This window comes from Tripterygium wilfordii, chromosome 12 (assembly GCF_013401445.1).
Source record: "Tripterygium wilfordii isolate XIE 37 chromosome 12, ASM1340144v1, whole genome shotgun sequence".
Classification (NCBI taxonomy): Eukaryota; Viridiplantae; Streptophyta; class Magnoliopsida; order Celastrales; family Celastraceae; genus Tripterygium; species Tripterygium wilfordii.
This window is the reverse complement of record NC_052243.1, coordinates 390726-414987: the sequence shown is the minus strand read 5'-3', so window position 1 is coordinate 414987 and position 24262 is coordinate 390726. Positions and strand designations below refer to the sequence as shown.

Below are 24262 nucleotides of genomic sequence, written 5' to 3'. Positions count from 1 at the left end.
GAGCAAGGAATAAATTAAATATTTGAAATTTGAAATGTTAATAAATGCCTAGCCGCAAAGATGGTTTATGAACTACTTAGTCTTGTGGTATTATATACTGCAGCATAAAGATACAAAAGCAAGCATAAAGGAAGGAACAAAGAGGAGCTAGCTTTACCCTTTGTAAGCAAACTCTGATGCTTATTTAAAGCTAATTATACCCAACCTACTTATTTTCAAAAGATTCTTAATTTTGCATCATTTGTAATTACAAACTAAAGAGTGATTCACACTAGCCTAATTGGTCTCTTCGGGTTTAGGGCGTACAGCGCCAAAGTTCAGGAGTTCGAACAGATCAATTTGGATATTTCTTTGCAGAATCCTAGTTTTGTGAGCGTATCCCACTTCTGAACCAAAGCACATGCGTCTAATCTAAACCAGCATGGTGCGGATTGTTCTGACTGCCCGAAGTTTACTTCCAATCAGATGTTCGAAGGACATACTGGATTAGATGCTCCTCGATTTTGGTTCAGTTTGAATATTCTTGCATGCTTCACAGATTCCATTCTGTTTGTATAACTAATTGATTGATAAAAAAAAAAGGTTATTGACCTGGTTTATTATATAGTTTTATCTTATTCCAATAAGGAGGTTGAACTCTAATAAAGTCCCACTCCCTCCACGCAACTACTATTCTCTCGATCTCCCTACGTATCTCTACATTTGTAGAGTTTTGTCATCCAATACAATGCGATTGGGAGAAGATAAAAGAGAAGAAACTAATGGGGGCCCATCAGACTTAGACTTCAAGTAACGTGCGCATATATTGGGCTAGCAATTAACCTTCACCTTTTCAACAAGGAAATCCCAAGGCATGAGGCAAAAAGAATAAATAGTTTCTTTATTCTTTGGGAGGCAAAACAAGGAAATAATTTAATCTTTATTCTCTAGGAGGCAAAAAGAAGAAATAATTTCTTTACTCCATCGCTTTAATTTCCCTTGCAACATCTTAAGCCAACACTTCCACATTCCTTCTAGTGCAGAGTTGTCGCACCCCCAAGAACGTCATCCCCTCAAAGACTGGGCCAGTTTAAAGATTCCCAGACCAAAAAAATGTTATTGGACCCTCTTGGACTGGGCCGATTACTTGATTAACGTCATCCCCTCAAAGATTGGGCTAGTTTAAAGATTCACAGACCAAAAAATGTTATTGGATCCTCATGGACTAGGCCGATCACTTGATTAACGTCATCCCCTCTAAGACTGGGCCAATTTAAAGATTCACAGACCAAAAAATGTTATTGGACCCTCATGGACTGGGCCGATCACTTGATTAAATGGGCCTCTCTCAAAATTTGTCCTTCTGCAAGGATCCGTAATATGCTGTTATTGGGCCCTGCCTGTTGTTTGGCAGATTACTCTCAAATTCTGATTTACTATAATAACCCTCTCCACTTGCACATTTCCAATTTTCCATCGAATAAGCCTTTAGGACAAAGGCACGCAAATCGTATCAAACCTGATACCAAGGTTTTGAAAACCGGATTGATCATCGAACCGGAAAAATCTTCTGTTCATGGTTCAAAGGTTTAATCGAGATTCAATCCGAGTTCGAATCGGATTCAATGTAATGAATTATTTGTATATATGTCTACATTATAGGCATATAATATATAAGGAAACTTTTGTAAAATACGTTATATTCAAATAAAGTGTCATTTCAAACAAAGAAAGTCACATAATAGAGTGGTTAGAGCATTTTTTTTTAATAAATAAGAACTCATGAGTTCAAACCCTATCATGGATAAAATTTTAAAATATTTTCTTAACTTTAACAAATGAATCGAACCGATTAAAATCGGTTGGTTCTGACCGATTCAATCGATGAACCATCCAGTTCAATTGAAAATTTTCGATTTTCGATTCATAAATTACTTTCGATTTTCGATTCATAAATTACCGATTTTGACAGATCAAACTGGACCGGACAAGTGGCGGTCACCGGTTGGACTGGTCCGGTTTACAAAACCTTGTCTGATACTTCTGAAACATTTCCTGAAACGTGTCAATCCATTAACTCATCCACATTTCACTCTCAAATGTAATCGACGATCGCGGGAGGCATCTTGAAGTTTCTCAAATCCCTTTATTACCCTTCCTGAGCATTCCTTCTACAACGTTCCCTCCCCCACTGAAACTCAAACGAACTCAACCGCTTCTTGTCGTCGGCTAAAACCTATTGATTTTCGTCTCTTAATTTCTTTGTTGCGAAGATGTGGTACCAACCATACTTGTGGATCCAACCATACCGAAAAACTGATGTGGAAATCGGAGAAAGGCCTCTGTACCTGATGATGCTTGAAAGCCCCGAGCTCCGGTGGTCGTTTATCAGGAAAATATACTCAATCTTGACTATAGTTACCAAAAACCGTATGGTCCCATTGGGCCACATAAAAGACAAAGCCCAAGTCAAGAGTGCCCAAACTCATGGGCCCAATTGGCACACTCTCGCCCACACTAAGGCCCGTACCATGTCATCGAGGCTCTGTCCATTGACAACACGGTCACGTGACCTCAAACAATGGCTCTGACACCATATCTGACAATAGCAGCTGACATCCCCTCTTATACTTGCCTTATTGTATTCACAACGTCATTACTTGACAGGAACTTTCTCTCACCTAGCATAGGTGGCGCGACCACAACAAAGCTATTCTCCATTCCGTGGCCAATGCGTGTCACAATCCCATCATATGTCCTGACTTTTACACCTTACTTTTCGTCTACCAAGCCTGACACATCCGAGATACTTGATTTTACATGTTTAACCCTGTAGTCCCATCAGAAAGGACACGGGTTGGTGATACGACTTTCGAGGCCAATCCTCACTCTCATATAAATACCCTTCTCCACCTTGAGAGGGATCCGAACATTGGAAACCAAAGACATAAACTCTCCTGCCCCACACTAAAATTCTCAGCCACAAATACTTTGACCATCGTCGGTCTTCCATCTCCGATCATCATTGACTTGAACGTCAGAGCCTCTACGACCGGCACCCACCAATCCGGTTTGAGAGCTTTAGCGATTTCTCTTGTTGTATTGCCGTTGTCACCACCGTCGTTTCCGTCAGGCCGGTTGCGCACTTCTTTGCTACTACTGGTTCTGGTTTGGCGCTTTACATGGTCATTATCATGATTCCCTTCATTAGTAAGTTTGGGTTCTTTCATTTTTGTTTGTTTGTTTCGTTTAGTGGTTTTTGGTGGGGTTAACTTTGTATGTGGGTTTTGTGCAGCCATGTGTCCTATGTATTATTATCACCAGAGACATCCGTTTAATTACTTCCTACTCGGGATTTGCACGATTTCGCTGACATTTATTGTTGGTTTGATGTTCATATACCAGTGGTAAGTTATAATTGTTCCTGGGTAATTATTTTGATTGCTGTGGAGGTTTAGTATTCTTCTTGGGTAATTAGAATTGGCGACTTGCATGTATGAAGATCCTGTTAATCTTTCTTGACCATTTGGAACCAACATCAAATTTGGTTTTTCATTACTTTCTTGTCTGACGGAGTACGCGTAAAGCATTATGAATTTTGGATCCTTTTTTTTTTTTTTTTGGGTACAGGAAAGGTCATTCTGGAATCTGTGATCTTAACAACAGTAGTTGTTGTTGGTCTAACCCTGTACACATTCTGGGCAGCAAAGCGAGGACATGATTTTAACTTCCTTGGTCCCTTCTTGTTTAGTTGTCTTATGGTTCTTATTGTTTTTGCTTTGATAAAGGTAGGTGTGATTTCTAGTTTCAAACTTTTTTTGGCTACTTACAGTTGTCCTCTGTTCTGATGTTGGTTTTATTTCTCATGTATGGCTGCAGGTGCTCCTACCATTGGGAAGGCTATCCGTTATGATATACGGGTGCTTGGCATCAATCATATTCTGTGGATACATAAGCTATGACACAGACAACATGACCAAGCGCTATACCTATGATGAATACATTTGGGCTTCCATAGCATTGTATCTGGATATCATCAATCTTTTCCTCTCCCTTCTTATGATCTTCAGAGCTGCGGATACTTGAGATTCTTGCTGTTCTGTTCTTCTCTTTATTTGGTTTAGCTTTTTGTCTTCTACTCAACAAGTAGTTCACAATGAACATGAATGCCACGTTTTCTTGTTCTCTTTTGTAATTGTAGGATATGTAAAAGATAACGTAAGCAAAGCTCTGTGACTGAGAAATTATCGAGGCAGGCATCATGGCATTCATGTTCTCTTTTGTAGGATATGTAAAAAAATCATGTAAACAAAGTTTTTTTACTGAGAAATAGTTGAGACATGCATGATCTATTGATCTTTCCATGATCCTGAGCAGATGGCCGAAACATATTGACTACATGAATATTAAGTACTCTGCTAATTGAACCTGCATGTCTTAGTCACATTTGAAAGTTGGCCATGACACTTCCTTGAACTTTTTGACTGGTAATCCATCGAATCTTCAGAGAAACGATGATGGATATGGTGTACATCAGTCTCATCTGCTGTCTGGTATGGCTAAATCTTTTAACAACTGTAAGTGGGAAAGTCTCAAGTCTCCGCCAAATTACCTTGATTGTCGGGTCTTCAGGTTTTAGTTCTGTTCTTGCTCTGGTTGACCACCGAGAGAAGTCTCAACACTCCATGTGCCCAGATATCATGTTCTTTCTGGTTCCTGCACTCAAATTCTATGATGCCACGATTTACTGTCTTCAGTCCGAAGTAACGGAACTCCTCTCCGCCCTCAAACAAATGCCTCCCCGGCCATGCCGGCATGTCTTTGTACACCTCCAACACCACATCTGCATTTCAAGAAATTCATGTTATGTATATGATGTGGAATTGTGGATAACATTGTCTTCTTATTGTGGTGAGTTTTGACAAACTTACTCTTTTTCTTCTTGGTGAAGGTCCCCACAACATGTTTGCTCTTCATTTTTAGCATTACCTGCAAATAATATATGAACATGCATTAAGAGGAATGAAACTAACGTGTGTAAAGACCAAGGGTTCAATTGAAAAACAATGTACCTGGCCTGTCCTGTGAATGTAAACAGAGACAACTTTCCAGTGAAGATCGCCTGTAGAACAAAAATCATTCAATTAGCAAGTGTTATACATTATTGTAATCTCACCAAGGAAGTAAAGATTTCAAATTAAAAGGGTTGAAGCTGTTAGACTACCTTTTCTAGTGCGTTTGAGAAGCTCAGTACCTCTAGCGAGAAATTCTTGACTACAGGCATCAAGAAAATTGTCTCCCTTAACAAATTCGTCGCTGCTGGCTTTACCACATACCTCATTTCCTACCACTCGTTCTGTTGGCATCACTGCTGCAACATTCAGTACATCTTTCAGTGATCTAGCCTTCAAGGTTGCCGCGGCACGTAGAGCTGCAATCCAAGAGGAAATGTTTTATTGCTTGTGAAGTCCTATCCTCGATGATGTGCAAGTACTAAGACACTATTTCCCAGCGACTAAAACAGTTCATCAGTATAGCTAGTAAACAAGGTCTTGAACAGATGAGAGCTAAATAAATATCTCCAATAAACTTCAAAAAGACAGTGCCTTCCATAATCTACAATTCATCAGCCATCTTGATATTGCCCTTTATTCAATCATTTTGAAACAGGGATTATATTACAGCAATATTTCCTAAATTTTGTCAGCATTCATAGTCAATTTTTCTATTAACTTTACAAAGGGAAAGGATACCTGTAGCAGCTGCAGCAGTGAGAGTAACAATATCATCATAAGAACGAACATTAACAGCTGAGCTAACCACTGAAGCAAGATTCTCACGTTCAGCTCCCATAGCTTCAGCCGCCTCAACACACTGAGCAGCTACTAAGGTAGCCGCAGATGCGACAGCCATGTCAGTCTTGGAAGATTGCTCATTCCTTCCAGAAGCAGAAGAAGAAGCTGCTGTGGCTGCTGCAGTGGCAGCTACAGAAGCGGCAACAGCAGCAACAGAGACCATCGCATGGAGCTGTGCATTGTGAGCTCTGGTCTCCTCTTTTTTCTTCTCTTTTCTGTCCTTCAACCACCGCCCAACCGTCTTTGCTCCAGTTGGTGTGCTAGCTCCATTGCCGGAACTAGCACGAGCTCCATTAAAGAGAGGATGTATGCTGTTGTGGGCGCGAAAAAACTGCATTTATAAAATTGGGTTGCAGTACACTCCATTATTATGGTTTCTTAGTTCTATAAATAAACTTCACTAGGAGTAATATATGACATATATTAGCAAAACTTATTATGGTTTCTTAGTTCTCTCTTTAATTTTGTTTGACAAATGAGGCACAATCATGAACTCTCCTGCACATATATATATATGGGATGACCAATTACAAAGGCTCCTCTTGGTCAGATTTACTTTCAACTTTGAAGAAAAAGATATGTTTACGTAAGCTTTGGGAGAAATATGGAATTTTGAAAGGACAAGTCCCAGCAGCGACCGTTAACAAGAAAGACAGACCTCAATTCCCACAAAACCAAACATTCCATTTCTAGCTTCCAAACCAAAAAGTTAAAAGAGCAGCGTAACATGGTGCAACTCTTAGGTCCTAGACGCTAGAGCTACTGCCTCACCCCACCCATCTTTTCCTCTTCTTTCTTTTTAATTTTATGTATTGAAGACAATCAGCTTTAGCCCGATCAGACAGCCTAGAAAGATAAAGTTAACAATAAAAATAAAGGTTTCATAGGGAGAAGACAAAACAAAGCTGTTAGTCATATCATTCTTGTCCCTTTGTCATACCTTAACGACGTCGTCGAACTCCTCCGAGGGTGAAATAGGTGGGCTCTCTGACCCCGTCAAGCAACCGCCGTTTAAAGGCCCACTACTGTGAGAAAGCCTCCCTGACGTTAACGGCGACACCTCCTGCATCCAGTCATAAACATCAATATGTTTATTTATATTTCAACATTTTTTGCGTGTCAGTTTAGCACTCACCGACTGTGACATGATACGTTCGAGGAGAAGCTGAGACGTGGCGGAGGAAGCGAAGGAGAATTGTTTCTCAGCCACCGTCCAAGGGAGCTCCTCTGCTTCGGCGGTAACTCCTTCGGGTATACAAGGAGTGGTACAAGAGGAGTTGGAGACCGTGTTAGAGTTGTTGTTAGCAGGAGCTAGAGCTTTTGAGATTTCAAGCGCTGAGGCGCTCCATGACCTTGAAAGGAACTCCATTGGCACCCTTGGACTCTCCGGAAGCGGGACTCCAGTGCCGGAGAAGGAGTCCGGCCGGTGAGTCTTGACTGAATTTGGACGTCTCTGTTCCATTTTTAAAGAGGTTGAACTTGGAAGTTGCTGCCGGGGTTTCAGGAGTTTATATGGAGACCTGTAGTCTGTAGTGGAGGGAGGTGCTCTATTGGGCCGGGCCGCGCCGCGCCTGGGCTTTGTTTGGGCTCCTCTATTTGGATTCTTTAGCTGGAAAGTGTGGTCAACAATAAACAAATGGGTCAAACGATCTTCGACATGAAGTACTTCGCAGGGTTTAACTTATTAGTGCCACGTGTCAAGATAATTGGGGCCCACTTTTTTGATGCACAGTATGTGCTTTGTCGCCAAATAAGAGTGTACTGGACCGGATAAGAGCTCATGACAGTAGAAGCTACTATAATTATAATAACAAACGTTCAATTTATTTTTGAAATTTAAAAAATTAACATTGATAAACAGACTGGTTCTAGGCCTTAACCCAGTACTGGATGAGACAAACTCACAATAAAAATAAAAAAGATGATGAATTATTATTTTACCTTCGTTTTTTCATTTACATTGTGCAATCTCAGTCAAATGGGTACATGTACCTGAAAATACAAGAATGCATGAGTTCATATAAAACGTGTAGAAGAAGATGCGAAGTTAAGGTATAGACAAGGAGATTGGGGTCCCCTACAATTAGGAGAAGGGGTTTGTGTTCAGTGTTCGTTACCAGTCTATGGAGTCTTTGTTGAGGTCCCAGGCAGACAAGGTTTAGCTGAGCCATTTTGCCTCCACAGTGTTGGACACAAAGCAGGGAGATTCTGTGAGACTGTACAATGCGCGTGCCTGGATACGTCATCATCCTTCTTTTTGATCTCATCGTCCCCCTAACCCTTGCAGAATGCAGAGAGAGGTTGAAAGCTGGACAAAAAGAGAGGAGCTTTTGCAGCTTTCTTCTTTTGAAAGTCATTTGTTATAACAAGTCATTCAATCAAGTATCTGACCAACAAAGATGACACTTTATTCCCTTTGCTTCATTCTCTTAATGAACTTTCATTTTCCATTGCATTTCAAATGTGGTTTAACTTGAAATCAAGCCTGCCTGCCTGCCTGCATTTCTTTTCTGTTCTTCTTTTCCTTCTCTTTTTGAAGGCTATCCCTAATGTCACAATTTGGTAAGCAGTAGACATGGTATAATGCCACACTTGGATCATAAAGGATGGAATAAGAATAGAAAACAAGTTACTAACCTCAACACCTACTCTTTTTTAAATGGAACAAATATACCCAAGTAACATTCCTAGTTGGGGTCACCTGGGTTCCATCAAATCGTAAGTATCCATAAAGTTTCTTCATTTAGAGAGCATCATCATCATATTCATGTATGTCAAAATACTTGGGCTTCCAAGAAAATTCCGAGGATACATGGAATTTTAACCATCAGTTGCCCTCTAAATACATACAAGAAAGGTCAATTTGCATTCTAGATATTGGCTTAGAGGCCAACAATTGAATCATTCATTCATTCCACCCCTCATACTGGGCAAGCTAAGCAACTTGATAAGACTTGTGTGGATCTCAATGAATGGAAGTCCTCAAACATCAAAGTACTTTTATGGCAAATCCATTTCTGTAGGAAGATACAGCGCATATGGCAAATTGTGGCAACCAAAATTTTCTCAATCTTTGGTTTTGGTGGGGTGGGGGGATACAACAGAAAATTTGGGCTGGTTTCTTCTTATGATCAAATATCACCTAAGCTAGTTTGATGATCAGGTAAGAGTTCTAGGGGAATGCCTTATATGTAGGATCTTATTAAAGAAACGAAAAATTGCTCGGTCTGAGCTGCGATGTCTCACTTTCACATGATGAAGAAAATCCAGAAATTTAGACAAAAATGGGCTCTGTGCATCGTTTCCAGCAAATGATATTCTTAGCATTCCACTCCCAATATTCTATAAGGATTTTCCATACTATTCCCAAGGCAAAAGAAAAGAAAGAAATAACAGAAAACTAACTAAACAGAATATGAACAGGAAAGGATTTTGATATCTACTCAAGCAAAATATGAAGTAGTGTTATAGAACAAATTTCATTTGAAGCTTACCCAAATGTGCCTCCAGAATCCCAAGAACCAATTATCTGTTGGATTGTAAACCAGTACCACCCTACTGCTTGGTAGTTTCACGAGAGAATTCAGCAAATGTCATCCCATCTTTCGACCGAGACATGAGTGGTGGAATAAGTTTAGAAATTACTTGTCCTAAAAGGTCCTCCTTATCAGGATGGTCTCCCTCGTTATGTAACCGATCACTTAATATGCAGTGTTCAATTGGATAATCTGAGATCAAGAAAGTTTGCTCCAGTTAGGCTGGAGAAACATTTCAAAAGTTTCTCTACTCTAATTCTTCAACTTTGATGGTCTGCGTACACAATTAAGTGTTCAACGAAGCTTCCCTTTTGATATGATATCAGCTGATTCTCCAACTTGGATGATTAAACTCCCGGGAGAAGTCTTCACCATGAGGACATTATCCGTGATTCCTTGTTAGGATCAAAATTTTGCAAATAGGTATGCCCACTTGGGGAAGAACACTCTCGACTGCAAGACATTGAAAATTCATTATCCTCACGTAAAAGATCTGTCAAGACAGTGAAAATACCACAGTCCAATGCCACTGCTGCCATAGATTAGATTGAATATCACAATCCCTAACTTCAGAGCATTCTTCTCCAAGTTCCCTCCAACGATTAGACTGTCTTTTGGTGGATCCTCTTTCTACTGTCAGCTTGCTTTAAATTAATGCCATCTAGAATTGAATGATAATGTATAAGGCAGCCCTTTGTCATCCCTGAATCCAGCAGGCTCTGCACGAGTTTGTGCCCACCAAGGGCCCTATCACATGCTCTAGCAAGGTAAAGCCCCAGCTCCATGATACAAAACCCAAGCTCCTTAAACCAAGATTGCTAAAGTCGTCATCATCTTGATGTTCTCTCAAGTTGTCCACAATAACCAAAGTATCATGTACCGAGCTCAAACAGGGATCTGCTTACCTGGTTCACTTTGAGTTGACTAGGCCGCGTTGCAAAAGAAGACACCTTTCTGTCCGGATTCTTCAAAGGAACATTTCTCCCCAAGTTGTGCTTCTGCAATTTTGTGATTGATACAACTGTGAAACATTGTGTGTCTCCGATGAAAAAAATGTTTATTGAGTGATTGGATACTGAGAAAATGAGGATAATAAAATAAGAAAGTTTGTCTCTGTGTATACTGTGCTGGCATTGAACTAAGATTCCAATTCACAACATAAACTTGAAAGTAGAAAGATGAAAAATTATCACGAAACAAACGGAGCTTCGCATCGAATCATTTCAATGGAGGAAGAACTCCAATTCATAGACGTTCAAAATTACAAAGAGTACCTTGAGAATAAGTTTGCGGTCATCGAAATCTAGAAGCGCGAGCTCCCGAGCCAGCCGGAGGAGCTTCCTGCCAAGACTAGAGACACTGTGGAATGCCGGTACAGACAGAAGACTGGGGTTCCCGGGCCCTAGGGTTTCCATTATGGCGCTCCTCATTGCGTCCACCCTCTCCAGCACCTCCGGCCGTGTTTACAGAAGTTGCAGATAACAGCATCAATTCTGAGTATCGGAGCTCATGAAGTTCTGGGATTTGGGCTTCGGTCTCAGTTTCATTCATCTCCCTCACTCTCACTCCCCTTCAATTCCCGTCGTTCCGCTGACTCAGATCTCCCAGTGCGCGTTTCCGACGTGGAGCTTTTGGGCCTTGCAGCCCTCCGGGCCTCCACCATGAGCTCTCTTCTTGAGCCAAGGCTCCAGGACCAGAAAAAGTTAGTGGGCTTGGAATTTCAATGTATGTAATAGTGGGCCAAAAGCAATGACAATGAGAATGAGTCGTTGTATGCGCCTAAACCCTGAACACCCGAGAAAACAAACAAACTAAACCTGTCCAAAGAAGCCTTCCAGTCCCCAGTATAAGAGGTCAAAATGAACATTGAATCTTATACCGGTTTTTACAGTTAAATAAGAAAGCAAGCACATTTGCCATTCTCAAAGAAATCATTTTGTCTTGGCATGTTCTTCCTAATACATCATTACTGGTTCTATTCTACTGCAGTACATCACAATCATCACCAACATGAAGCTCTACTCTACATAGTAAAGATTAGCCAGCCAAATCATCATTGACATTGAGTGAAGAAATCTGTTGGGTGATAAAATGGCAGCTTCATTCATAGTGTGAATGACAATAGAATCTGAATTCAGTTAGCCTTCGAGTTTGAAGACTGAATGAACATTTCCTACAATTTGGGACAACAATGAGGCATTGTTGTTATCAGCTACAAGCAGTTTCCTTAAAGCTCTTGGCCAACCAAATAGCAGTTTCTCTAGGAGAAACTTTCTCAGGACCAAATGGCTTCAGCAACACCCCTAGCTCTTCAAACCTTTCTTGCTGTAAGAGAACCGCACTGAACTCCAGCAAACCTTCTAGTGCCTCAGCACGTTGCTGATGCGATGAGGTATCGAACCGCCGCTGTTGTGGCTCGGATGAAGAATAACTTGAAATAACTGTAGTTGGATTACGCTCCGAGCGTTTGTTTCCATTTCTTGTTACTCCGTGGCTACCATCATTGAAGTTTGGCCTGGTAACAACTCTGTCAAGAATCTGGATTGTGCATTTGTCTTTTGTGATGGTGCGGTTAGCATAGTCAGGTGTGGAAGAACATTGCACTGAAGTTGATGATATTCCACTGACAGGATGAAGGGGGTCTTCTGAAGAGGCTAAAGGGAATTCAGCAATCTTGGCAATTTGTGGGGCATTGACAGAGATATCTGATGATTCCACTGAGTGAAGAAGGCCAACATTTGATTTATACGGGGTGCCTAAGGCTGCAGTTCCTGACGTAAATGGAAGAGACACCCTTCGCGTCAGGTTGGAAGATCTGCTTGCAGGAGTATGTGACTCTGGAAGCTGTTAACAAGAAAATGTGAACAGTGATTAGCGACTGCACCTCTAAATAATTGAACTGTGAGAACTGAGAAGTTTACGTGAAAATACAATGATTATTTGCAAACCAACAACCGAAGGCACGATCGAGAACCTCTCTATTGTAACCAGCATTCTCATGAACATGCACCATTCAAATAAGAAATAACATCCATACGACTCCTACCCATTTGATCATGCCAAAAGAAACCAAAATTCACAAGCCAAGTCCAAAATAAATATCTTACAGGACTCGAAACTCTCCAGAATAGAAAATCTCAGACAGAGAGAAAGAGGGATTCAGGTCATGATGAGGATGTTAACCAGCAATCTCAACCCTCAATAACCAATCAATGGAGGTCACTATCATTTAGAAAATATAAATGTACCATATTAACTGGTGAACCATTATAGGATACCTTTGATGGTGTGCCCTGTCTCTTTGGATTTGTAGATACTTTTGCCGGTGTACATTTTGGTGTTCTTGCAACGCTTGAAAATCTTTTAGCATTTGGCTCAGTACCAATCTCGTCATATACTAAGCCAACAGATAATCCCACAAACTTCTGATTCAAATAACTTGGAGATTCAAGTCCTCTTTGTGTGGAACACGACGAGTCCTCTTCAGTTCCTGATACACTTGGATTCAAAGTCCGGTCATTCCTGAATGAATGTCTTTTGTCCCTCTCGTAAAATTCAGCCTCAAAGATTTTAGTTTTCTTGATGTAGTTACAATCAGTCCATTCAACTGGGTAAGAATTTCTTCTAGGCCTATTCAACTTTAGATGAATCTTAAGAACATAAGTTTGAAGGTGAGGATGGCCTAACAAATCCGCAGCCTAGCAAAACAGATTTTGTTTCAATGTCGCACAAAATGATATGTAAATAATAATGTGAAACCAGAGAGATATTCAATCTGGTCAAGTATGAATTCGACCTTTAAACTTATCAGAACTGCTGATAAAAGTAACCAATCACATGCTTCGTATAATTTCAATAACAATTCTCAAGTCATTGCATAATAGAAATAACGGTTAAATAAATGGAGATGGAATGAAAGAACGACATACGCTTGGTCTTAGTTCAGGATTTTTCCGCAACATGCTTTTAACAAGCCCTCGACTGGATCAAACAGGGGAAAAGTTGAAGGGCAACATTGTCAACGAGATACATATACAAATCAACAAAACGCAAAACAACTTGGAACTTGTAAATATGAAATCCAAAGACTGGTATAAATGAGATAATCGTAGCAAAGATAACATAACCTCCTATTGCAATCATCAAGATTATATTCACTGACTTCAAATGATAGAAGTGAAATTATATTTATGAGTTGTGAGAGGAGTGGACTCACAATGCACCAGAGTACATGGTTGGAAGAGGAGCCACAATGGACTTATTTATTTTGTTAATCAGCGCTCGTATATCCTGATGAGAAAGAATAGAGAAACAGCGAATAACTATTAGTCTATCTGCCAAGAAGATAGGAGCACAATTTAAGTGGGATTGAAGCAAATATACACCACATGTGGCTAGACATATTGTCATAAACATTAAATCAAAGTCTTGAACCAGTCTTTGTTGATTCTAATAACTCCAAACGTCGTTTGAACTATTCACCCCAAAAGAATATCACACATGAATTGATGATGAAATTCACCATGGACAATGACAACATCTTATCATTTATGAGTTCCAACACAAAGTACCAAAGAGAAACTTACAAAGGCTTTAAATGCAGGAGTGTGAGCAGCCATTTCATATATACAGCATCCTGAAAAACCCCATGGCATCAAGTATATAAAAAAAAAAATGAGAAAATAAGTGAATCCAGACTAAGTTAGGGAAATAACAACAGAATAAATAGTTTACCTAAAGACCAAATATCTGACTTGGAACCATATGGTATATCAGCAAGAAGCTCGGGACACATATAACTTGGAGTTCCAACAACCTGTATATGGAGCGCAGAGTGTAACTTGACCAAACAGATAGAAACATATTGAAGAGTAACCAATTGATAGCTATATGACTTACAGAGGAAGCAAGATCATCCGAAGTGAGCATTTTGGCCAGACCAAAATCACCTGCAACAGGTGAAGTATGGGTATAACAGACTGCAAGAACTATGACATATTAAATGATTGGTCAATCATTAGCATTTGTATAGGGGACAATTACCTAGCCGTATGTCTTGATCTTTTGTCAAAAATATATTTGAACACTGAGAAAATTTGGAACACCATTAGTGAAAAACAGACTTGCAAAGGAAGAAGGTGCTTAAAGTACATTAGTCACGTCCACTAATGAGACAGACCTTGACATCCCGATGAAGAATATGGTTTTCGTGCAAGTACTCAAGTGCCATCAAGAGTTGAACTAGCCACTTACAAAGTTTCTGCTCATACATTCAATTAACAGTTAAGACTACAGTAGTAATGCAAGTCTTTAAGATGGCCAATTAAAAACTAAACATCAGCGACCCAACACTTTGTAGCAGGAGTAACAACCTCTTCAGGAAAATGAATTCCATTGGCTCTCTTAGTAGATGCTGCCCTGCATATCAGACACTGTTTAAAAAACCTCTTGACAGCAAGGATGATTGATGTTCGAAACATTTTATAACATTTCACAAATAATAATTCCTATAAAAAAACTTACATATCTCCTCCTTCGCAGTATCCTATGACAATGCACACATAACAACCCTGAAAACAAAGCCATCAAATTCTCATTCATGCCATAAGAGGTTCCTCATAATTCCGAATACCAAATGACTATTCTTTAGGGCTTCAACAGGGCAATAGAAATCCAAAAATAAAACAAAAAATTGAAAATATTTGAATCCCACAATTAGAATTTTGTAACTATATGCAGCAAGCGCTCGTTGAAACTTAAAGAAAGCATCATACGTCCTGAGACAACAAAAGCGACAGAATAAGAGAATTTCACTTACCTTTTCTACCCAAGAATCCTTGTACTCCACTATAAATGGATTATGTACTTTTGAAATAAGCTCCTTCTGCAGAAAAAATAATTTAGACAAAAATTAGTTGCTGAAATTTGAGAAGACCAGTAGTCTTAGGACAATGAGAGTAGCAAGAAGTGAACCCATAAAAATAAAATGTTCGGCACACATTTATATGAACGCTTGAAATGCCAAAGATTTCGAACTTCTATTTCCCATCATGCATTGCATGAGAAGAATCACACATGAAACACTAACCTCCAGGTAGGCTGATCTGCGGCTCCTATCCGTTTGCCGAGCAAGACGAATTTTTTTTAAGACATACCTAAAAAGTAAAGAGACCAATTCATCAGCTAACATAGGCAGATGGTAGGCACCAATCACATAACCTTACAATGTTTAATTGTAAAAGTCAACAATTTTCCCACGTGAAAAAGGCAAAATGTAACACATATGGGAAAGGTAGAACTGCCCTCACTTCTTGTTTTCGTGTTTATGTCTCACAAGGAAGGCAGAACCAAATGAACCCTTTCCAATCTGCTCCAGAATTTCGTACTGCTCCATTTGAATGAGCTACCCTCTTTGGGCCCTCAACAGAATTTAGGATTTCCAATACGCCAATACCAACAGCGACTCTGAAAATGATATCAAAAGCTACGAATTAATCCCTTACAAAGAGGAAAAGAAAAACGAAAGAAAAATATAGAGCTAACAACTGAAATAATTTACTGGCATCTCTAGAACCATACAAGGGAATAGGACATATTGGACTAATTTAGGCAGACAAAAGACCACATCAGTGAAATCACATCATTTATTATATGTTTCCAGATTCCAGACGAAGTAACAGCTATGCCTCACACCAAAAGCCAACTGGCCCAAAAAGTGGGCTTATTGGGAAGTAACAGAGTGGCTGCAATAAAGGTCCCCAAGGAGAGGTATGTGTCTGTATGTGTATAGATTTATGAGAATCTAACAAACTCGAAATGGAAAATGACTTAGTGATCACATAATGACCCAAGGGTAGATACTCTTCAGGCACCTGCATTATTCCCCCCTTCAACCTGACCTGTCATAAACCGCTGTCATCACAAAGACCATATCACTCTAATTTTTTTATAGGGCCATATCACTCTAGCTACGAACAATGTCATTGAATTGGGAGGAAATGCACGATCTGTGCCATCTTAAAGGGAGTAGATGATATCCAAATACATCCAACAGAGCAATCAACCACATTTAAACTTTTAGTCCCGAAATAAAAACATGCACAATACTAAAAAAGAAACCGCCAAGAGAAGAAAACTTTCATGACTAAATCAAACGCATAACTAAATTCAACTATGCACATCAATTCAAATATGAAAATCAAGAAGGGCCAAGACCAAGAACGGAGCTTCAGTTTGAATTTGAAAGGTTCAAAAATACACATATCTAGAAAACCTATAAAATCCTACATACATCAAGTTTTCAGCCTTTTCTGCTACTACAAACATGACGAACCGATTAACCCTCCGCTACAATCACAAATTAGGTACAAATGACAAGCAGACAACAGTAAATGAACAAAAAAAACTAAAGCTTTTGCCGCGCATCCTAGCAAGAAAAGTGAAATCGTATGAGATTCTAGCAAAATTACGAAAGAAACAATTAAGGCCAGCAAAAATATTAACAAGAGAAAGAAAAGAAAAAAACGTGAAACACTAATCCATTTATTTAAACAAAAGCAAGACAGCAACCTAGAAGGAAGCCACAAACAAAAGTTTTCTTGAAAAACGAAAGGAAAAACCTAGGTTAGAAAAAGAAGAAGAAGAAGGAAGATGAGGAGAGGACCTGAGAAATTCGAATTCAGAGTCTCAGACGACGAAGGAGGAAGGAAGGAGCGGCAAAGGAGACTTGGAAATAAAGCAAAATGTGAAGGTGAGCAATTTTAAAATTCAAAATTGTGCGTGCGGTGGGCCCAGTGGCCGCTGAATGGGCCTTAGAAGTTGAGATAAGAGAGGAACGGGTGAAATCTCTTTTTCATTTACGACGTTTGATGGATTCTCCGGAGATTCCCGGACCCGACTGAAAGCGAAAGAGGGCGTTTGATGGGCCGATGGCATCAACGAACGACGTCGCTTTGATTTATTATATTATTTAAGCCTTTATTTCTTGTTGAATAATAGGATATCTGGATATGTGTTGTTTAATGGACCGACAAAACGATTCCCCACAACAATCAAATAAAACTATTAATGATATGATTTAGAAAGATAATTATTACTTGTATTATTGATGAACTCAATAGTCTTTGCTTTATTTGTCTAAACCTAATATCTTAAATCAGATTGAGATAATCCATCAAGTGATATATAAATAAAAATCTTATACCTCTTACACATGAATTTATTTTCTAAGCTTAACAATCAATGATTATAGGTTACGAAAAACAAATTCATGCGAATTCATGATCCAGAGTGGACAAAACATTTAATGTGTTCGGTCTTCGATTTCTAATATTATTGGGTTCATGCATCCCTTATAAATGCTAGATTTGAAATCATATATAAGAAAGAAAAGAAAATCTCTCTGTCTGAGACACTAATTTGTAATTTTTCATACACTAATTTGTAATTTTGTATAAGAACTAAGAAGTGGAGCACGCTGTTTATCAAAAAAAAAAGAAAGAAAGGGGAGAACGCTTCTTTTATGCAACTTTTTTTTGTGTTCGAGTGAGGATTCAGGCCCGGTTTCATTACTCTTCTCTTCAGGTTTTGTTTGTGAGCCTAGCCTTATCTCCAAGAGACAAGCCCACTCGACAACTTTGCCCGCCCACAACATGACAACGTAGTGTCTGGGTTTGGACATTATTACATTAACAATGGGCTAGACTAAGGCCCACATTTTCAACCAAGCCCAATCCATCTCCTAGATTATTCTCCCCCTCTCCCGTGCAGGCGTGCAGCACCACATGTATTAATTATATCAAACTATTCCTGGACCTATAGCAAGAACTTATCATGGCATCAATGGCTTTGAGTACTTGTTTGCTTATCAAGAACATTTGATATTAATGGAGAATATTGGTCAATGCCACTTTAAACATGGTCCCCCAATAATACAATTAAGTTTCTCTTCATTCCTTAGTTGAGGCTGACTGGCTGAGGTAGTCTTGTCCTTCTAATAGAGCAAGGCTTAGGACATTAGTTTTCTTAAATGCCACGAATTTCTTACTACAAATAGCATATATCTTTGACCCTTCCCTTTTATACTATAATCAAGAAGGAATTAATAGTACTAGTATTTGATAGGAGATAGTCATATATCTTCTCGAGTGTATATATATACACATATAGTAGGGTCAACGTGATTCTTTTGGCGATATGTATGTATATCCTATAGATATAGCACTAAAGCAAAGCATGGGCACAATTAATGGAATCAAAATCATTTCAAGAAGATCCACAAGCATATATACATGTTTGTGATATTTAATTTGGATTGGACCACATGTACCCGATCGACCCATTTCGCTTTTCTAAACATGATATCGCTTGAAATGCTTAAAATGCATGGTGGGTCAGAAGGAATGCTTCATTTTTGAGAGAAAGGGAAGGTTCAATGAAAATGGTCTTCCCTGGAATGAAGAAGACAAAGAGAGGAAAGCAAGTCGGGAAAAGGAGCTAGGGGGATGGATATATGGATGACACTTAATTAAAACACTTTTACAAGGCAGAAGCATGTGGACTAGCAAGCTAGTTGGTTTGTGTAGAAAGATTAGTGCTTGTTTCTTTCACTTTCCAATGCCTCTCCTTTTTCGGCACTCCATATCTCTTCTTTCTTTTATTTTCTTTCTTTTTTTGTTTATGTAAAATCCTTGACTTTGTTGTTCTATTGTAGCGATCTTGTGGATCCAATTGCTTGGGAGGCTGAAACTACTTGTGTTGGGAATGTCGAAGCAATCATCACCACTACACAATCATGGATTCTTACCAACATAGTAGATATACTTGGTCTAATTACACTCTTGGAGAGTTCGGTTCATGGTACCTTAAGGTCATCATGAAACAAAGAAGTTAATCAGACTTGAATTTCCAAACTGAAACGATTCTTCTGTAAATTGAATGTAAAAATAGTCACTCATGTGTTGGAATAAATTAGGACACATATACTTGAATGGATTTCATCAACTAAATTCTTGATAACTCTAAGGGGGAGTTGTCAGGGTGTGGTAAATTGTCAGAATAAATCTTTGTCAAATACAATGAATCATGCGTTAACTCGACTCCCACATTAAACTAATCAATTTCTTTGGAATCACATCATGGATAAAAATCCTGTAATTGTCTCGTACGTGTAGGTTGTGAGAACTCACGTGTCCATAATGTAGAGCCGAATCTAATGTGATTGTATTGTATCTTGGATGAATTTCTCATTAATTCTTCTTGTTGCCGAGGTCAGGTTTATGCCCCCTCGTTTCTTGTAAGTCATCGAAGAGAGACTTTTTCTCTTCCTTAATTAATAAAATTCAGGGCTAAGCCCTTTTCTTAAAAATAAAAAATAAAAAAAAATCATGCATTTGGAACCATGTACATTCTTATGTGTCTCAATATTGTTTTTCCTAGTACCATATAAAAACTTGACCAATACCATTACAAGATCTTGGTGTCATTTGCACCATACATTCCATACTCAACCTCTCTAGCATTACTTTTTGCGACTCTTCTCTCCCTATCATATACTTTCTTTAATTTCAACATACATACATACATATGAATATATGTGCACCGCTTCCTATTTTTGGATATTCTCTCAAGAGTACACTGGTCCACCTGAAACACCAGCAAGGCCACTCCCAATGGCAAATCTTTTTTTGACGGAACCCTAATGGTCGCATTTTTTATCATTTGTCAAATCAATTATTGATTAATATAATAAGTAGAACATATCAATGTGGGGGTGTCTGTTCCACGTGACCTGCTACAACAATTATTGAGTTAGAATCGTAGCAGACCCAATACTTATGAATGAATTTGGGCTCGCTGTAGCCACCAAAACCAAAAGCCTGCAGCGATGGTTCTTGTGGTTTTACTTGTCTTTTTGTAATTGGATATGTATAATTAAGAGCTCACCAATTGTACGTTTTCTCCAAATAATGACTGACGCATGCACATCAACTTCAACTAATAATGCAGCTAAAAAGACGTAGTATCACAATCTCACAACAATAAATACTTGAGTAGTTGTCTTGCATGCCAACTTCTGCATCCGACTATTGTGAAAATGGGCTGAAACAGTGGGTTCGTTCTTCGTTTAATTAAAGGAGTAATTATCCTTGACTTCTGTTAAAAAAACAGGTTCTGTAATGAATAATATATATGGATAATATTGTAGAAAATCCCACGATGGCACAACCCAGAGCCAGCCTCCCCACCATCTCAGCCCATTGGGCCGTGACAGTTCCCAGCCCACCTTCCTGGAAAAGGCTGGACAATTGGTTGAAGACTTGGGCAAGCTTATAAACTAGACACCAAGCCCCTCAACAATCGATGTGGGATTTTTATCCCTTTAACACCTTTTCAACACTCCCCCGCACTCGTGGACTGGGTATCAAAGCCCAAGGTCCAACGAGTGGACTTTTTCATCGGGGACGAGCACACCTGCTCCGATACCATGTAGAAAATCCCACGATGGCACAACCCAGAGCCAGCCTCCCCACCATCTAGTTGGTATCAGAGGCAAGGTTCTCTTAACATACTACCTCTCCATCACCGTAGCTACTAGGGGCCGACTGCTCCAACCATCCGACAGAAGCCGATTGCTTCGTCCATAACAGGTGCCGATTGCACCATTGAACTAGAATCTCATCCAGAAATTACAAACAACTCATGGCTGAATCCGGTGCTCTTATAGTTCCACCTGTGGTGACGCCAACTCAAGAACCAAAGGAGTAGTGTAGCCCCATACGTCTGTATGGTGGGGAGGCTGGCTCTGGGTTGTGCCATCGTGGGATTTTCTACAAATATATCAGCTCCTCAAATTCTGCTACAATCTCGCATTATTTATTTATAAGTTCCAAGGAAATTCTTCTTCTGTATCCATTGCTAGGTTCAGTTAATTGAAAAATGTTATTCGAAATAATGATTACACAAATGAAACAATTAACCAATGAAAAACACCTAGCTAGATACTCTATACAAATTTTCAAACGCTTGAAAATGAGATTGACTTTTTGAAGATGGATTGTATTGATTTATACTGTAGATTGTGCACACAACTGTGGCGATTGAAGGAGCTGCAGCAGACAACATTATAGTTTTTTACAACATGATTCGTCAGTTCGTTGTCTCATAATTCTCCTGTGTTCATTACCTTTGCTCCATCTGAAGTCAACATCTACAATTACATTTCTGATTCGATTTTATCCAATTTCAACAAATACAATCAACCCCGTCACTCTCCATTCCGACAATTTAAACCTTGTAGGTTAAAAAACAAGACCTACGAGTTTCTCCTTTTTAAACATTGAATATAAGTCAACACTCGGATCATCATACTCGTACGCACATAAATTTTTCACCTGACGATATAATAAGTTGGGTCAAAAATCCAACGCGTGACCACAATTATATATGTTGCTCTCATTTTGAATCAAACTCTGGATTGACCCCATAAATATTCACCACTAAATTATCAACTCCCAAATTACACACACATATATACATTGTATACATGTCTCGTAGATTAATTTTATCGCGCATTATTGCTTACCAACTAGCTAGGTTGGCTAACACCTATTGAATGTACTTAATCAGGACAAGAGATTCGATATGTGTATTTAATTTGTAGCCACAAAAGTCAAGAGCTTTGCACCAAAACCAGTTCAAGTGGAAGACTTTCTTGAGGGAGGGCAGAAATTGTGTCCAGTAATCTAATTAATTAATGAACAAGTTTGATCTGACTCCAGAGTCCGGATGGTTTCGTCCAAAGTGCAACCTATTAACAGAGTTAATTAAAATTATTAATTGAATGATTGTTTAAGTCATATCATTGACGATAACAATATATATTAATAGCAACCAAAGGCCAATATCTTGACTCATCCAGATTTCTGGATAACAATAATGAATTGATGAAACAAAATTCAATCACAAAATAAATCTAAAAGAGAAAAAGAAAAAACACTTCACGTGAAAACTGAGTTGTACGTGTGTGAGAGATTTTTTTTTATTTATTTTTTGAAATTGTGTGAGAGATTAATATGTATATTGTATGCTCCTCAGTGGGTGGATGCATCTGCCCACTATATATAGTGCAGCCTTACACCAAAAAGATTAAAAGGTTTTTTATAAAAAAAGAAGATCGAAGAAGAAGAAATGTAAATGAATGTCATTTTCATTAATCTATATGTGGAAATTCATGCAAGAGGTGAGACAGTATTATATTTATAAGATCGTATCAATAATTCGTGAGAAACTATCCTTAGTTAAAAATAACACAAACATCTGGTTTTTCTAATCATGAAATAATATTCATGTGGCGTGCGTATTAAATTTATCAAGAGATGAGTAGGAATTATCAGACAATTAATTACTTTTATACTTCTACATGTCTGCCGACTGTCGTCAATTGATTGTTAGAGACGAATTCAGACCAAGTATCTTACAATATATATATATATATATATAATGTTACCCAATTTGAGATTGTAGTTCTGTTTGGTCTTTCTACAAATAATTGGCTTGGCTTGTATTTGAGTCTTGCATGATCAAATTAAATAGACGAGTAAAATGGCATCCAGTATAGACACGTGTCATTCAATTTAGGTAGGCTGATCTGACGTTGAACTTGAGTCTTTAATATTTTTTTATAAAAAGCAAATGCAAGTGGCTCATAGAAGGAAAAAAAAAAAGGCAGGCAAATGTAAGTGCTTGTAGTCTTTGATTGTACTCAGCTTTTGAAAGTCAACAGAGGCAAGAGGCCGTCAAATTTGGCAGTTAAAAAGCAAGAGCGAGCTTAGCTTTTCATGTTTGACTAATTAACCGAAAATACTCTAAATCAAATACCTAATCATGCATCATGCATCATGCAACCATATGGCAACGGTGAATGGGATAATAAACTAAAGTAGGCAGTCGGCCAAGCATGGCCAGGCCAGCCAAAGAATTAAGGGTTATGTGCTTCGGAAAGCGAGAAGCTCCCCACCCTTTGTCTATTACAATTGTGGCATGAGATATTTGTGGTACCAAGTGCCAACTTTAAGTTGGCTTGATCTATATATGATATCTCAACATCGATCGTACCCAATATCACAAATTTAAGTTGATTTATACGTAGAAATGCTTGCTATATGAGGTGACTTTCAAGATAAATTAATTGACTGATTGATCAAAAACAGAAAAAAAATCTTGCGAACCATATATATCATTTGACTTAATTAGTGTCTTGTCATAGAGTTCAAATTATGTTAAGCTCAATTTAGAAAATATTTAATTTCTTAGTTCTATATGTACTTAATTTAGTGGAACAATTTTCATACCTATATGACAGCTTTAATATATATACATGTTGCGGATATCTTCAACTTATTAGTTAGGCACTGCTAGTTGCCGATTCAAGTAAAACTTCCCAAAAATAAACACAAACACATCTCACATTTTTTTATTACTGAGAAAAATACCATGCAAATTTACTCTTTAGATATCCGACATGTGTCTATGGTTTTTCACCTAACGACAGGATAAGATTAACCAAATCCCAACGCGTGACCACAAGAATATAATTACATGCTACAACCCAGAATCTTTCAACTCCATATATTTTGGCGCAAGAGAAATTCATCGCTACACAGCCTATACTAAGGATGCATATATCCCACACTGATCAAATTGGCAATCCCACTTTTGGCTTATTAATATATGTTATACTTTGCCATTCTAATGATATGGTCGGAAACCTATTGGTAGTCAATAATTCACTGAATCATTATTTTGCCACGTCAGCAAAGACGTTCTTGAAAGTTAAAACTCCACTATACGTGAGCTTCCCCGATTTTGCCTTCTCTCGGGTAAGGGACAAAT

General features: G+C 38.6%; 3 protein-coding genes and 1 pseudogene across 4 annotated transcripts; 1 reads left to right on the top strand and 3 right to left on the bottom strand.

Moving 5' to 3' along the window:
* The first annotated feature begins 1290 nt into the window (after positions 1–1290).
* LOC120011191 lies at positions 1291–4088 on the top strand (annotated as a pseudogene).
* Positions 4089–4216: 128 nt separating this feature from the next.
* LOC120010873 (VAN3-binding protein) lies at positions 4217–8632 on the bottom strand. The gene is made up of 9 exons (XM_038861776.1): positions 7952–8632; positions 7776–7826; positions 6970–7443; positions 6775–6897; positions 5733–6165; positions 5204–5410; positions 5052–5101; positions 4911–4968; positions 4217–4822 (listed from the first exon to the last, which is right to left on the bottom strand). The coding sequence occupies exons 3-9, from the start codon at positions 7294–7296 to the stop codon at positions 4608–4610; spliced, it is 1413 nt and encodes a 470-aa protein (XP_038717704.1). The 5' UTR covers positions 7297–7443; positions 7776–7826; positions 7952–8632; the 3' UTR covers positions 4217–4607.
* A 618-nt stretch (positions 8633–9250) lies between these two features.
* LOC120010874 lies at positions 9251–11087 on the bottom strand. 2 transcript variants are annotated; one of them, XM_038861777.1, is made up of 3 exons: positions 10645–11078; positions 10276–10368; positions 9251–10173 (listed from the first exon to the last, which is right to left on the bottom strand). In XM_038861777.1, exons 1-3 carry the CDS (start codon positions 10798–10800, stop codon positions 9973–9975), a joined length of 450 nt encoding a protein of 149 aa, XP_038717705.1. In that variant the 5' UTR covers positions 10801–11078; the 3' UTR covers positions 9251–9972. The 2 variants fall into 2 exon arrangements, 1 of the variants encoding a protein (XP_038717705.1); XR_005470941.1 differs by having other exon boundaries at positions 9251–10445; positions 10645–11087.
* A 320-nt stretch (positions 11088–11407) lies between these two features.
* LOC120010872 (serine/threonine-protein kinase Nek2-like) lies at positions 11408–17182 on the bottom strand. The gene is made up of 15 exons (XM_038861775.1): positions 17034–17182; positions 15679–15835; positions 15459–15525; positions 15189–15254; positions 14894–14940; positions 14743–14788; positions 14550–14630; positions 14414–14456; positions 14270–14319; positions 14105–14186; positions 13957–14006; positions 13587–13660; positions 13300–13351; positions 12649–13068; positions 11408–12214 (listed from the first exon to the last, which is right to left on the bottom strand). The coding sequence occupies exons 2-15, from the start codon at positions 15762–15764 to the stop codon at positions 11579–11581; spliced, it is 1800 nt and encodes a 599-aa protein (XP_038717703.1). The 5' UTR covers positions 15765–15835; positions 17034–17182; the 3' UTR covers positions 11408–11578.
* Between the last annotated feature and the right edge of the window lie 7080 nt (positions 17183–24262).